Source organism: Salmo salar, chromosome ssa04 (assembly GCF_905237065.1).
Source record: "Salmo salar chromosome ssa04, Ssal_v3.1, whole genome shotgun sequence".
In the NCBI taxonomy this organism is placed as follows: Eukaryota; Metazoa; Chordata; class Actinopteri; order Salmoniformes; family Salmonidae; genus Salmo; species Salmo salar.
Genome location: NC_059445.1, coordinates 53,947,708 through 53,964,700, shown reverse-complemented (window position 1 = coordinate 53,964,700; position 16,993 = coordinate 53,947,708). Strand labels below are relative to the sequence as shown.

At 41.2% G+C, this 16,993-nt stretch overlaps 1 protein-coding gene across 5 annotated transcripts in view; it reads right to left on the bottom strand.

Moving 5' to 3' along the window:
* Positions 1–15,589, bottom strand: part of usp25 (ubiquitin specific peptidase 25) — a 65,674-nt gene extending 50,085 nt beyond the window's left edge. For all 5 annotated transcript variants that reach the window (XM_014197388.2, XM_014197392.2, XM_014197390.2 and 2 more), the window contains exon 1: positions 15,325–15,589. In XM_014197388.2, the coding sequence (XP_014052863.1) occupies positions 15,325–15,366 (42 nt within the window). In that variant the 5' untranslated portion in view covers positions 15,367–15,589. The remainder of the gene's footprint in view (positions 1–15,324) is intronic.
* Positions 15,590–16,993: the final 1,404 nt, after the last annotated feature.

Below are 16,993 nucleotides of genomic sequence, written 5' to 3'. Positions count from 1 at the left end.
ATCTTGGGTCCCCAAGCCACATAATCATACACACCGGAAGCAACGTCCTGCGTGCTCAGCAGGAGAGGGTGGCGACTTCACTACGGGGAGTGATTGAGAAGGCCTCCGCAATCTTCCCCAACACAAGAATCGTGGTGTCAACCCTTCTACAGAGGAAGGACTTCCACCATGCCACAATCCAAAGAATAAACACCAGCCTCTCCCGGGACTGTGCCCTGCGACCCAATTTACACCTGGCCACCATCCCACCCTCGATCAGGACAGTCTCTGACCATGTTCACCTGTACAGGGAGACAGTCCCCATCCATGCCAAAACTCTCAAGGACGTCGCTTTAAACCGCAGCCCGACCTCTCCACCCAGGAACAGCGGAGCAATCTCCACCCCTCCGAGATCACCGACGCAACACCACGGACCCCCCAGCCATGACCACAGCACCACCAACCTCAATGCCCACCACAGCCAGCGTAGCACAGACCACCCCAGTCCAGCTTCAGACCCACCCAGACGATGCCTACCACCCCCTGCCCCCCACCGCAGACCCACACTTGGAGGAGCCATAGCCCAGCAGGCAGAGCTACGCACAGGCTGTAGCACAGGCTGTGAGAGGAGCAACTGGCCCATCCCCCACCAACGAAATGAGTGACATTAACCTTTTTGGGCTAGGGGGCAGTATTCGGAATTTCGGACTGACGTGCCCAAAGTAAACTGCCTGTTGCTCAGGCTCAGAAGCTAGGGTATGCATATAATTGGAAGCATTGGATAGAAAACACTCTGAAGTTTCTAGAACTGTTAAAATAATGTCTGAGTATAATAGAACTGATATGGCAGGCGAAAACCCGAGGAAAATCCATCCAGAAAGTGGGATTTTTTTTATGTGAGTGGTTTTCCATTGAAAGCCAATTGACTATATAAGGTTTTAGGGTCTAGATTGCAGTTCCTATGGCTTCCACTAGATGTCAACAGTCTCTAAAGACTGTTGACATCTAGTGGAAGTCATAGGCTTGTTTTCTGAAAAACGACAAAGAAAAATATATTTTGGTAAGTGGTCTATGGAATCATGCAGTACCGTTTTGCGCACGTGACTGTGTGCGCGCTCTTCGTTCTTTTTACTTCCTATTGAATACGCTATTGTCCGGTTGAAATATTATCGATTATTTAGATAATTGACAACCTGAGGATTAATTATAAACATCATTTGACATGTTTCAACGAACTTTACCGGTATTATTAGGATATATTCGTCTGCATGTTTTGACCGCCTTTGAGCCAGTGGATTACTGAACAAAAAGCGCCGATATAAAGAGGGACTTTATCGAACAAAACAACCATTTATTGTGTAGCTGGGACCCTTTGGATTGCCAACAGAGGAAGATCTTCAAAGGTAAGTGATTTATTTCATCGCCATTTCTGACTTTCGTGACGCCTCTTCTTGGTTGGAAAATGTTTGTAAGCGGGGCGCTGTCCTCAGATAATATCATGGTATGCTTTCGCCGTAAAGCCTTTTTGAAATCTGACAAAGCAGCTGGATTAACAAGAAGTTAATCTTTTAACCGATGTATAACACTTGTATTTTCATGAATGTTTATTATTACTATTTTTGTAATTTGATTTTGGTGCTCTGCAATTTCACCGGATGTTGTCGAGGTGGGACGCTAGCATCCCAATGAGCCCAAAGAAGTTAAACAAATGCTGAGTCTACTATGCTCACGTGATAGGCCGAGGGTCATGGTAAGATGAGCACAAGAACTCCACCATCCTCTCACTACATCCACCCAAGTGGCATGACACAAATCCTATCTTAAATGATTAACAAATCACATTTGCATAAGAAGAGTTTACATTAATTGAAAAATCCTATTTTAATAGTTCTTGTTTGGATTGTGAGTGTTTGTCTCATTTTGAAGGTAAAGAAAAAAAGTTATGAAATCTTTTTACGTTGCATGTTGGAATTTACACCTCTCAGACCACAGTAAAATCACAGTGTATCTGAGAAGAGCAGAACCCAACCGTGAAGCATCACGGCCCAATAAATTACATGGTACCAGACAGGCCTAAAGATGGAGTGAAAACAGTACAGACATCTACCAAAAAGCAATTAGTAGCCAAAAAATACAATCTCTACTGGACAACTTTTTAGCCTTAACATTCTCCTACAGCAATGAAGGTGTAAATTTGGCCATTTGGAACATAAACTTTATATTTGACAAATTAGCCTCCATGGCTAATCTAAAGAAGCATATGAGCAAACCAAAAATAACAGATAATGAAAGATGGTTTGATAATGATTGCAAAAATTGAAGAAAGTAATTGAGAATTATATCTAATCAAAAACACAGAACCAGACAACAAAAATATACACCTTCAATATGGGGAAATACTGAAGCAATACAAACACACCCTAAGAACAAAAAAGGAACAGCACATTAGAAATCAGCTGGATGGAATTGAGGAATCCATAGAATCAAACCACTTCTGGGAGAATTGGAATAAATTAAACAAACCTCATCAGGAGGAATTGGCTATCCAAAATTGGGATATGTGGAGAAATCATTTTGCAAACCTCTACAGCAATATAACAAAGAGCCCATAACAAAAAGATATACAAGAAAAATTACAAATCCTTGAATCAGCAGTCAAAGAGTATCAGAATCCTGTGGATACCCCAATTACAGAAGAATAATTATTGGAAAAACTATGCACTCTCCAACCCAAAAAGGTCTGTGGTGCTGATGGTATTTTAAATGAAATGATCAAATATACAGACCACAAATTCAAATTGGCTCTACTCAAACTCTTCAACATTATCCTCACTGCAGGTATTTTCCCCGATATTTGAAACCAGGAATTGATCACACCAATCTATAAAAATGGAGACAAATTTGACCCAAATAATTACAGAGGAATTTGCGTTAACAGCAACTTGGGGAAAATTCTCTGCAGTATTATAAATAGCAGACTACATAATTTCCTTGACGAACACAACATCCTGAGCAGAAGCCAGATTGGATTTCTAAAAAATGATCGTACAACAGACCACATTTACACCCTCCACACTCTAATTGACAAACAAGTAAACCAAAACAAAGGCAAAATCTACTCGTGTTTTGTAGATTTCAAGAAAGCATTTGATTCAATTTGACAATAAGGTATTTTTATAAACTAATAGAAAGTGGTATTGGAGGGAAAATATATGATGTTATTAAATCAATGTACACTAAAAACAAATGTGTGGTTAAAATTGGCAACAAGCAAACAGACTTCTTCTCTCAGGGAAAGGGAGTGAAACAGGGCTGCCCAATAAGTCCAACGCTATTTAACATCTACATGAATGAATTGTCAAAAACATTAGAAGAATCGGCAGCACCTGGTATCACCCTACACAACACTGAAATCAAGTGTCTGCTGTACGCAGATGACCTGGTGCTGCTGTCTCCCACTAAAGAGGGTCTGCTGTAAACAGATGACCTGGTGCTGCTGTCTCCCACTAAAGAGGGGTTACAGCAGCACCTAGATCGTCTTCACAGGTTCTGTCAGACCTGGGCTCTGACCGTTAACCTAAAAAACGATATATAAAATGATATTCCAAAAAAGGTCCGGAAATCAGGATGACACAAATATAAATTCTATTTGGACACCAAAAAGGAACTTCAAAATCGAAATTCCAATTAGAATCTGGCTCAAAATGTTCCATTCAGTTATAGAACCAATTGCTCTATATGGCAGTGAGTATGGGGTCCAATCTCTAAAAATGAATTTACCAAATGGGAGAAACATCCAATCGAAATACTGCATGCAGAGTTTTGCAAGTGCAAAGAAAAACTCAAAATAACGCTTGTAGAGCAGAATCGGGCCAATACCCCCTCAATCGAATAGAAAAAAAGAGCCATCAAATTTTACAACCATCTAAAAACAAGTGACCCCAAAACATTCCATCACACAGCTCTACAATGTCAAGAGATGAAACAAGAGAAGAGTCCCCTCAGCCAGCTGGTTCTGAGGCTCAGTTCACTAACCCAAACCAACCCCATAGAGCCTCAGGACAGCACTCAGAAAATCTGGCCCAACCAAATCACAAAACAAAAAGAAAAATATATCACTTATTGGAAAGACACCACAAAAAAATCTAACTTCAATGCTATTTGGCTCTAAACAGACAGTACATGGTGGCAGACTATCTGACCACTGTGACTGATAGAAAACACTGACTAGGTACTGACTCAGTGAGCACAGTCTGGCTATAGAGACCGGTCGTCACAGACAAACCTGGCTGCCCAGAGAGGACAGGCTGTGCTCACTCTGCTCCAGGGGAGAGGTAGAGAGAGACAGAGACACATTTCCTATTACACTGTGACAAATACTCAGACCTAAGAGAATATTTCTTTCCCAAAATTATAATTCAATACAAAGAATTTGAAACTATAAAATCAAATATTTATTGGGTGAAAAGCCAAAATGTGCAGTTTTGGCAGCCAAATGTGTGTCCTGCTGCCACAACCTGAGGGACAGCCAGTGAAAAGTGCAATGTAATGTCGATAATATTTCCCATCTTGTTTTGTTTTGTCTTTCATACCATGTCATGCGTCTTCTCAGTCATGTTGACACTGGTCTACTACCATTGCTTTAATGTATTGTTGATGGTAATCCCATATCCACTACTACTATTATTGCTGTTGGTCCCACCATTTGTTTATATATAAATATTATATAAAGTCAATTGAATTGAAAAGAGAGACAGAGAGAGAGAGAGAGGGCAAAGAGAGGGCAGAGAGAGGGGGGGGCAGAGAGAGAGGGGGGGGGGCAGAGAGAGAGAGGGGGGGCAGAGAAAGAGAGGCAGATGAGGACATGACAGGACACACGTCACTCTTCATCAATTCACTAGCGGAACAACACAAATCAGCAAGAGCACAAAATGTCTGACAATCTTAACTGAACCAAGCTAGCTAAGCTGCAGAGGATGATGTATTGCAAGAAGGCTACAACGTTTTACCGAATCCATGCAGACTACCAGACAGACAGGCATTAACTGGTGGAGAGGATGAGACTGCACTGTGCACTCATGTCTGCCCTGCTGGCGCATGTCAACCCCAGCTGGGGTGCAAGGGCTTACCACCACACAATGGCCGTGTCCATTAAACAATGAGCCAGTGCATTACACACCCTGATCGAGTGCACTCCAACACTCCAAACAATGACAGAGAGCACTTACTGCCAGGACCTGAGGCTCAGGCCACTATTCTAGACCCTAGGATAGCAGCCATAGAGGCTAGAACATTAAGTACACTGCTACAAGTGGCTGTGTGCTGCAAAGATACCATCAAGGGAACCCCATGTTTGCCACAAAATAAACATGGGTGAATAAATATGGGTGCTAACTACTGCTCCACTTGTGTCCACTGTCCCACAGCTCCTTGGCAACTACCTCCAGATATTTCACAGGGGGTTAAAAGTGAAAGTGTTTTGGCCCTGGCTGGGGCACCTGTGTTTCACAGGGCCATTAGAGAGAGGGAAATCACAGTTCACTTCACACCGTTATAGTAAGTGAACATAAATAATACACCAACCTAACAAGCTCGCTCTGTCTGTCTCTCCCTCTCTGTCACGGCTCCCATTCAGGCTAGGCGTAATACTAGGCAGTGCTCTTAGGACAGTGGTCAAACCTAGAGACAGCTGCTATGCCAAGTTCTCCCTGACTGAGCCAAATCAAAACACTCCTCCCCAGACTGGAATTCAAAACAACCTACATTTTAGTCATTTAGCAGACGCTCTTATCCAGAGCAACTTACATGTAGTGAATGCATACTTATAACTTTTTTTTATAACGTTTTTTTTTTTTTTTTAAACGTACTGGTCTCCCGTGGGAATCAAACCCACAACCTTGGCGTTGCAAACACCATGCTCTACCAACTGAGCCACACGGGAACCTCACTATTATTGGGCGTCTCTTCATTCCAAACAATCTATCATTTATTGCTGTGCTCTATTAGCTAAGGTCATTTCCATCCAAAAGTCTCCATGAGCACCAACATGTGAAGGAGCATGTCAAATTGGGTATAGAAATCAAAGCGAAGAGTCTACATTTTGTTTAATTAAGGCATATATAGACATTTTAACAATTATCCATCCTAAAAGGGTGGAATAAGCAAAAGCTTTGATTTCTGGTCAAACAGGTTGATAAGGGGTCTTGGAAAACATCTACCAGAAAAAGTCTTAAACAGGTATTGAAATACATCGCCTTCGCAAAGAGTTGATCAGGCTGTTGATTGTGGCCTGTGGAATGGTGTCCCACTTCTCTTCAATGGCTGTGCGAAGTTGGATATTGGTGGGAACTGGAACACGTTGATCCAGAGCATCCCAAACAGGCTCGAAGGGTGACATGTCTGGTGAGTATGCAGGCCATGGAAGAACTGGGACATGTTCAGCGTCCAGGAATTGTGAATTGTGTATAGACCCTTGTGACATGGGGTCATACATTATCATGCTGAAACATGAGGTGATGGTGGCGGATGAATGGCATGACAATGGGTCTCAGGATCTTGTCACGGTATCCCTGTGCATTTAAATTGCCATTGATAAAATGCAATTGTGTTCATTGTTCGTAGCTTATGCCTGCCCATACCATAACCCCACCATGTGGCACTCTGTTCACAACGTTGACATCAGCAAACCGCTCGCGCACACAACACCATATGTTGGCAAAGGAGAAATGCTCACCAACAGGGATGTAAACAATTGTGTGCACAACATTTGGGAGAAATAAGCTTATGGAACATTTCTGGGAGCTTTTCTCAGCTCATGAAACCAACAATTTACATATTGCGTTTATATTTTTGTTCAGCATAGCAAGGGCAATGACCACAAGTCAGTCATAACGTGGCTAATAGGCTAGCGTATCTATTTATGTAGCAATCTAAAAACACGGAGCCTAACGTTACAAAGTATGTGGACACCTGCTCGTTGAAGATCGTATTCAAAAATCATGGGCATTAATATGGAGTTGGTCCCCCCTTTGCTGCTATAACAGCCTCCACTTGTCTGGGAAGGATTCCACTAGATTTTTAAACATTGCTGCGTGGACTTGCTTCCATTCAGCCACAAGAGCATTAGTGAGGTCGGGCACGGATGTTGGGCGATTAGGCCTTGCTCACAGCCGGCGTTCCAATTCATCCCAAAGGTGTTCCATGGGGTTGAGGTCAGGGCTCTGTGCAGGCCAGTCAAGTTCTTCACACCAATCTCGACAATCCATTTTTTTGTATGGACTTCGCTTTGTGCATGGGGGCATTGTCATGCTGAAACAGGAAAGGGCCTCCCCAAACTGTTGAAAAGTTGGAAGCACAGAATCGTCTACAATGTCATTGTATGCTGTCGTATTAAGATTTCCCTTCACTGGAACTAATGGGCCTAGCCAAAACCATGAAAAACAGCCCCAGACCATTAATCCTCCAACACCAAACTTTACAGTTAGCGCTATGCATTCGGGCAGTAAAATAGTCCTAGCATCCGTCAAACCCAGATTCATCCGTCGGACTGCCAGATGGTGAAGCGTGATTCATCACTCCAGAGAACGCGTTTCCACTGCTCCAGAGTCCAATGGCAGCGAGCTTCACTCCAGCTGACGCTTGGCATTGCGCATGGTGATCTTAGGTTTGTGCAGGCTGCTTGACCATGGGAACCCATTTCAACAGTTCTTGTGTTGACGTTGCTTCCAGAGGCAGTTTGGAACTCGGTAGTGAGTGTTGCAGCCAAGGACAGACGATTTTTACACGCTCTAAATTCCGTTACCAAAAACAGAAATATCTTTAAGATATTTTTTAATTTCTCTCCATCATGAGGAAGATAATGAAAGTTCACATTAGTAACAAGGTAGACCTATCAATTAGTTCGTGTTTTTACTGTCTTTACCAAATCGGTAAAGAAATTTCTGAATAAAAATCTGTAACGGAATTTCTGCTACAATGGGAAGTCATAGTAGTCACAACTACAGTTGGGTTCACCAGTTTGGACAGCACAGTAGAGTTCAGTAAAATACAGTAGAGTTCAGTAAAGTTCAGTACACAGTGGCGCACACTAGAGTTGAGTACACTATAATGTACTGTATTGTACTCGTCTGTGCTGTACTATACGCTACTTTACTGTACTGAACTCTACTGTTCTATGATTGGTTGAGATTTGGTCCGGACCAACCAAATGTGTCTTGTTTGGGGCAGAGCGGATTAAAATAATAGCCAGTGTGTAGAATAATACCCAAATGCAAAAGAGGCTCTTGCGTATTTATACCTTAGTGTACCTATTTAGGATACATTACCATGAAGAGAATGCCATTCATAACCATAATTATGCATTTCTGTGTAGTACAGATCAGGGAACCATGATGAAATTCCTTTACCAGGTGTAAATCCACTTCACTTACTGTAGTTCAATAACCAAAATATATTTTTTCAAAGTCAATGTGTCATGTCAGATGACACCCCATTATTTCTGCAGACATCATTGAATCTTAATTCGGAGCGAATATTGAAGAGGTATTTAATATATATATATATATATATATATATATATATATAAACAAAAAACGGAGGGAGATTTTACAGAAATTCTATTACCATACTTCGCATACTTTCTTCCAGTAGATGTGTTTTTGTAACATTTTCTGTGTACGTTGTTAAAAGTAGTCCTGGTGCATAGGGTTGCATGGTTTGTTAAACTTAGAAATCACAGGTTTTTGTTTGGCATACATTTTAAGTGAAAAATCTGCATCTCAGCACAATTCCGGTACTGCGGAATTGCCCCGAATAAAGCTGAACTGATTGTTGCGTTGGGGTTTTCGTGATTCAAAGTATTAGCCAACTACTTTAGCAGACTGAAGCACTTCACAGAGATTGTTGAGAAAGAACAACTGTCCTGTAGAAAGTGCATTTTAGTTTAGTCATGTTTATGAACATACTAGCTATAAAGGCTAGCCACAAGCAGGCAGAACCCAACAGAGGGTGAGAGGGGAGAGGGGTCAGGCCCCCTCTGCCCTGACAGTTGTTTGGAAGCTGACCCATACACACCTCAACTCATCCTCATGTGGCAAGTCTAGAGTGTCTGTCTGTCGCACAGTTTCCCCTTACAAGGAGGTCAGTGCCAGTGAATGACACCAGCACAACGGGCCTGGCTGCCTGAGAGAGTCCACTCTGAGGCTTTACGACATATTAAAGGAATGAGCATTCTGCATTCCAAAGTGTTACAACACCAAGGAGTTTACATATCCTATATCCTATGTGAGTGAACTTAGGCCTTCATGCAACCAGGCATAATAGCATTCAAAACATTGGCATATTGCATCCTGTGTGTTACTACCTAGGTTTATTGCAATTTCACAGGGCAGCCTTATTTTAAAATGGATATAACAAAAACATTCTGCATTCTACACACTAACTCATAATGATAAAGCAAAAACTGGTTTTTATAAATTTGTGCAAATTTGTTAAAAATACCAAATGGAAATGTCACATTTACTTAAGTATTCAGACCCTTAGTCTCCCAGTCCTTGCACTGAAAAACATCTCCACAGCATGATGCTGCCACCACCATGCTTCACCGTAGGGATGGCGTCAGGCTCCCTCCATACGTGACGCTTGGCATTCAGGCCAAAGGGTTCAATCTTGGTTTTATCAGACCAGAAAATCTTGTTTCTTTAGGTGCCTTTTGGCAAACTCCAAGTGGGCTGTCATGTACATTTTACTGAAGAGTAGTTTCTGTCTGGCCACTCCACCATAAAGCCTGATTGGTGGAGTGCTGCAGATGCTTGTCCTTCTGGAAGGTTCTCCCATCTCCAGAGTGACCATCAGGTTCTTGGTCACCTCCCTCACCAAGGCCCTTCTCCACCGATTGCTCAGTTTGGCCAGGTGGCCAGCTCAAAGAAGAGTCTTGGTGGTTCCAAACTTCATTTTAAGAATGATGGAGGCCACTGTGTTCTTGGGGACCTTCAATGCTGCAGAAATGTTTTGGTACCCTCCCCATATCTGTGCAGACACAATCCTGTCTCGGGCAATTCCTTCAACCTCATGGCTTGGTTTTTGCTCTACCATGCGCTGTCAACTGTGGGACCTTATATAGACAGGTGAGTGCCTTTCCAAATCATGTCCAATCAATTGAATTGACCACAGGTGGACTCCAATAAAGTTGTAGAAACATCTCAAGGATGATCAATGGAAACAGGAAGCACCTGAGCTCAGTTTCGAGTCTCATAGCAAAGGGTCTGAATACTTACGTAAATCAGGTATTTTTTAAATAAATTTGCAGAGATTTCTAAAAACTTGTTTTTGCATTGTCATTATGGGGTATTGTGCATAGATTGATGAGGGGAAAAAAATGATTTAATAAATGTTAGAATAAGGCTGCAACGTAACTAAAATGTGGAAAAAGGGTCTCAATACTTTCAAACTGCACTGTATATGGCCTTATATAACCCCATAACATAACTAGGGATGCACAATGTATCAGTGAACATATCGGAATCGGACAATATTAACTAAAAATGCCAAAATCGGTATTGGTCCGATGTCTAGTTTAACGCCGATGTCAAAGCTGACGTGCATACCTATATAACGTAGGTACATGACGTAATGACGCCACGTAAAACTGTGCAACACAGCATTCCTAACCTGGCCCACAATGTCTGCTGCGTGGATCGAGCAGTCAATGAGTCGAGCAGTCATTTGAAAGAGTAACATTTCAGCGAGACAAATCCATTGAAGCCAAGATAATGGAATTCATTGCCCTTGACAATCAACCGTTCTCTGTCGTGGGTGATGTTGGCTTTCGCGACTGGTCGAGCACCGATACACACTAACAAGTGAGCTATTTTTCAGATCTTTCCCTACCGGAGTTAGACAGTAATTGCGTCACTGCTATTAGCAGCACGACATACTATGGAACGCCGTTTGGGTCTTTGCGTGTCAAAAAAGATACACGTCAAATTACACTATTGACAATAACACTATTTGACAGGTTAAATAAGCTTTAAATTTGACAAGTAAAATAACAGTTCTATTATAGAATGTTGTGTGTTCTGAATTTGCAAGTGCAAGCCAAGCGCCACCACTACTATCAGTAGCACTGTCAAAGCTGTACAAAAAAAAAAGTTTGCAAACACCAGCCACAGACGATGTGTTCACAATACCGCATTGGTATTAAAGCATTATTTGTTCGACCGCAACTTCTAGGGTAGCTAGCTTTTAGCTTGGTACCTAGCTAGCGCCAATACAACCAGCCCGAAAACAATGACCAGTAGAAACTGCAGTCATTTTCATTATTCTTAGCAATGATTTAAGAATCCTTGTGAGTAAGTATTAGCTAGGTAGCCACTTCTTGTTCACCTATTGAAATTGAACTTCAGTTCATGAAAATAAATAGCTAGCCAGCTACTTACCCCTGAAGGCCAAAGCTAACGTTATCAGCAGTCAGCTAGCTTCATCTGGCTAGTGAGGCTCGACCGGACCGGGTTATGTGTTGTGAAGCTAGCCACAATAAGGATTAGGCACAATAGTGGAATTTGCGGTTTGTCTCTAAAATAAAAGTACCTCTTTGAAAGTGACGCAGAAGGTTACAATTGGTGGAATCATGCCATATTTAGACTAGATAACGTTAAACAAGGTTGGAATGCGAAGCAATGATATGGGGTATCAGTCTACTCGGTGACACCCACAGAACACAACTGTGTTATGCAAATATTATAGTTGTAGCTCTTATCGCAGGAGTGTCACTATGTGAAATCACCTCCCCAGTCAGACTACAGTGAGGGGAAAAAAGTATTTGATCCCCTGCTGATTTTGTACGTTTGCCCACTGACAAAGAAATAATCAGTCTATAATTTTAATGGTAGGTTTATTTGAACAGTGAGAATAACAAAAAAATCCAGAAAAACGCATGTCAAAAATGTTATAAATTGATTTGCATTTTAATGAGGGAAATAAGTATTTGACCCCCTCTCAATCAGAAAGATATGTACAGTGAAATAAGTATGCCCCCAATTCAATTCTAAAGTATGATACATCCAGTGTGATTTCAACAGATTTGTCAAATTAACTAATTATTTTCTTTTGTTGATTTATATAACAACATTCTAACCTCGTTTAGCATGATCTATTCAATTATGGCATAATTCTACTATTTGTATTAATTTGCATCACTGTCAATTACATACTTTTATTTTGAAGTCTAACAACAAAGTCCACTATTGTGGCTAATCCTTATTTTGGCTAGCTTCACATAGATGGGTCCGACCACCATTAATCAAGTAAGAACTGTCTTATAAATTAGGGTTATTTTAGATGATGACACCTAGCTATATGTTTAGCTAGCTAGCTATAGCTACTGAAACAGATGTCATTTTGCTATGTTTTTGGGGAAGAACATTGTTTGCATCCATGAGCTAGCTTGCTTTTTTTATGACCAGCACGGTAGGTGCGTTAGACAACTTTACCAGCATCATAGCATACGTATCAATGAATCGTTGTGACATATGAAATACGAGTGGTAGTGTAATCAATGTGTAATAACTACGTGAAAGATTTATGAACGCGTTAAATTATTGTGTGACGTGCAGTCATATTCAGGTCCTGATTGGTCAACAAGCTTATTTGACACAAATAGTGTTATTTGACACAAAGTGTTATTTGACGAGTATCTTTTTTTGACACGCAAAGACCCAAACGGCGTTCCACAGAAATCCTGGTTGAGAATGAAACGACTGACCAACGAAACAGCACAGCAAGGAAGTGCAAGAAATAGGTTTTGATTATGTTTTACTGGTAATGGGGACATACAGCTGAAGTTGGAAGTTCACATACACTTAGGTTGGAGTCATTAAAACGTATCTATTAAAAGTATCTATATCCACAGTAAAATGAGTCCTATATCGACATAACCTGAAAGGCCGCTCAGCAAGGAAGAAGCCACTGCTCCAAAACCGCCATAGAAAAGCCAGACTACGGTTTGCAACTGCACATGGGGACAAAGATGGTACTTTTTGGGGAAATGTCCTCTGGTCTGATGAAACAAAAATAGAACTGTTTGGCCATAATGACCATCGTTATGTTTGGAGGAAAAGGGGGGATGCTTGCAAGCCGAAGAACACCATCCCAACCGTGAAGCACGGGGGTGGCAGCATCATGTTGTGGGGGTGCTTTGCTACAGTGAAGCTTGTGGAAGGCTACCCGAAACGTTTGACCCAAGTTAAACAATTTAAAGGCAATGCTGCCAAATACTATTTGAGTGTATGTAAACTTCTGACCCACTGGGAATGTGATGAAAGAAATAAAAGCTGAAATAAATCATTCTCTCTACTATTATTCTGACATTTCACATTCTTAAAATAAAGTGGTGATCCTAACTGACCTAAGACAGGGAATTTTTACTCTGATTAAATGTCAGGAAATGTGAAAAACTGAGTTTAAATGTATTTGGCTAAGGTGTATGTAAACTTCCGACTTCAACTGTACGTAAATGCCAACAAAATAACGTTTTGGTCAGTGTGGTGTGTATGTGTAACCTTTATTTAACTAGGCAAGTCAGTTAAGAACGAATTATTATTTACAATGACGCCTACCCTGGCCAAACCCGGACGACGCTGGGCCAATTATGCGCCGCCCTATGGGACTCCCAATCACGGCCAGATGTGATACAGCCTGGATTCGAACCAGGGACTGTAGTGACAAAAATGTCATATCGGTGCATCACTAAACATGACCATAACATACCTCCTGCTGTTCTGAACTAAGTCAATAGAGAGTATGGTCTCTAATGTTGCCAAATCATATCATCATCAACACTAATCAAATGATGTGGTGCTGGATGGTAATCTGAGCGATAGTAACACCCTCAGACAAATCCCATGACTGTGTAATACAGCAGCTAGGTAGTCATCTTACCTAAAGAATTGAGTTAAGTAAACAGCTGCTATGGTATGAGGACTACACTGTCAGCAGCCAGCTCACTAAATCATTGTATCGTTTGCTTCATATAGCTAATGTTTGTGAACACCCGAACCTATGGCTCAATCTGACCTGTAACAACCTAATTAAAACGAGGAAGTCATGTTGGTCTTCTTCCCCCAAATCCGATTGTAGTGTGGTCATGATGCGTTTACCATTTTAAAATCACAACAATGATTCATAGCCGTCTGCATAGTTGTACTAGATACGTGTTTGTCAAATATATATTCGTCAACGTAACCGGTCAAAATTAGCCAACCTACTGCCTCTCTCAGGAAGCTTACAGTAATGCAGTTGCATTCAGACTCATCGTTGCCACTCCTGCCTGGCAGTCACAGCACGTAAACAAACATATCACAACAGTAATTTTAGTAACATTAGCAAACCAACTCAGGCACACAAACAGATCATGTGCTGGGTCAAGTGTGGCTGACTTGTATGACGAAACCAACAGTGACTTGCTATCTTATAACCCATCAACAGTCAACTAACCCAATGATTTCTAACGTCTTAGCTGGTTAAAGTTAGTTAGCTAGCTAGCTCACAAGACGAGAAGATCACACTGGCCTAAAACGGTCTAAACTTGACCTAGCAAACATTTAGGCACCCAGTAACGACCTTGGTTATGTTAAATTGACGACATTAGCTAGCTACCCAGCAAGCTAACTGTTCCCCTCAAATAGGCGTGTCACTGTTTGTAAACTTACGTTAGTGGGGCTACCTGTAACTTTAGCGCGCTAGCTAACTTGTTGGCAATGTACCAAGCTAGCCAACGTTAGCTAGTTAGATACGTTAGCAATCTGCCCTCATGATTTGTTTGACAAGGGGATTATTTAACGATGCATATTTGTAAATACTAAGAGATCCTGCACTCGATTGAGAAAAGATCCAACGATCTGACGCCACACTTGGAAAACAACAAATCACTTTAATAATGTTTACATACTATTTTACCCACTTCATAAGTTATATACTATTCTAGTCGAGACCTATCCTAGCAATATAACTATTGCTGTACACACCTTTTCTATTAACATAACTACTGCCCATAACGTGTCTACACACCAGCATATACATATTGTTATATCCTTATATCCTAGACTTTGACATTGCTCGTTTTAATACTTCTATATTTCTTCATTCCTTTCGTTTTACTTTTGGGATTTGTTGGTATTGTTAGGTTGGCGCTAGGAACATAACATAAGCATTTCGCTACACACGGGATAACATCTCCAAAATATGTGTACGCGACCAATTACATTTGATTTGATAAGCTAGCTATCTTTCCCTGCCAGATTTGCTAGCAAGCAGGCGGAGAACGAAAACATTGCCACTATGTAGACATACCTTCTGAGAATGCTGTTGGAGGACATTCTGCTCCACGGTCATGGCCGGTTGAGAATGAAACGAAAATAAATTAAAACCTAAGCTAAAAAAACGAGTTATAGCCAAGTAAAATAACAGTTAAGATGTCCCCCAGTTATTCAGCGCGATAGCGGTCGCCATGGGAAATGCAGGCATGGAGGAAAACATAGGCAAAGACCGTGAAAAAACCTATGGAGTTGCTACCACGCGATCGCTTTTCTGTTTTCGATTTGTACTGCCTTGTTGGACTGCATTTACGTCACGGATCTAGCTTTAGAATGACGCAATGAACAACTTTCAGTTCTGCAATGTTGAATACTTTCCATTTCCATTTCTTGCCATTCGAAAACTAAATAATTTCAAACCAACTATTCTGATTTAGGCAACATGTCAGCTTCACTATTAAAGATTTTAACACATTTGTGTCTTGTGTGATTACAAATGACTATAAATAAGGGTAATATTATGTGTGTTATAAATTAATAGAGCAGAATATAATAATTGTATTTTTCCCAGAGAGAAAGACAGCCTTGATAAGATTTGTATATTTGTTAGAATACATGTTAAATGCCCTAAATGTGTGGCGTAAGGTTAGGGACCAAACTCATAATCCGTTTCTATTATCAATTTATTAACAACTTAACAGAGCCCACATGTGATATATTTGCAGATCACAGCAAATACAAAGACAAAATGTTGGTAACGAATTCACTGGTATGTAAATTATATACATTTTCCTGAAAAAAACAGTGTCACTGTTCAATTGGTTGTGTCATACTTTTCTGGCTTTGAAGTAGGAAGGGGCTTTAAGGCGGCAGCTCCGAAAAGCACAGAGAGAGACCCACAATGGAATATATTATTTTTGTTTTGTTTTAATACCCCGTACATTAGGTGGCGGCAATACACCAATAGGTGTCGTCTGCCATAAAACGTTAAAGAAGAAGAAGAAGAAGAGTGAGAGGAGCCAGAGGAGCCACTGTGAGAGGTTTTCATTGGGCTGGACATGGTGGCGAGTAGTGCGGACGAAATGGAGGAAATTGAGATAAAGTTGGTGAAGCAACAGCTGTGCTGGAATTCGAACAATATGAGTGTCAGTTCTGATGGTATGGAGCGGGAGGACGAGGGTCAAGGACCGGAATGTCCGGTAGTGGAAAGACATAGGAAGTAGAGAGATCATGATACAGGAAGCAGTGGAGTGTCTAGTAAAGGAGCATAAAGAGGGTCAAGGTAGGAAGCAAGAGTAATATGTGTTGGAGTGGAAAGTGGTGATAGTGTTTGATGAGACTACAGGGCCTCACTTACACCCTATCTGACTATATAATGCAGTAAAGAAAGAGGTAGGTGGAGTGAAATTAGCTTGGTTAATTGGAAATTGTAGATTGTTAATATTGTGTGGTTGCCAGGCTCAGCAAGAGAAGATTCTGAAAATGGAAAAGCTTAAAGGGAAAGAAGATTAAAAGCCATGTCCCTGGTGCTTATGCTAGATTGAGGGGAATCATCACTGGGGGTCCCAATATCTATGTCCACAGATGATATTAAAGAAAATGTGATCGGAGGAAGGCCAAAAGGTTGATCAGTAGGAAAGGAGGTCAAAGAAGTGAAAGCCTATCAGTGCTGCTGAGGGTTGACAAGGTTATGCTTGGGAAAGGAC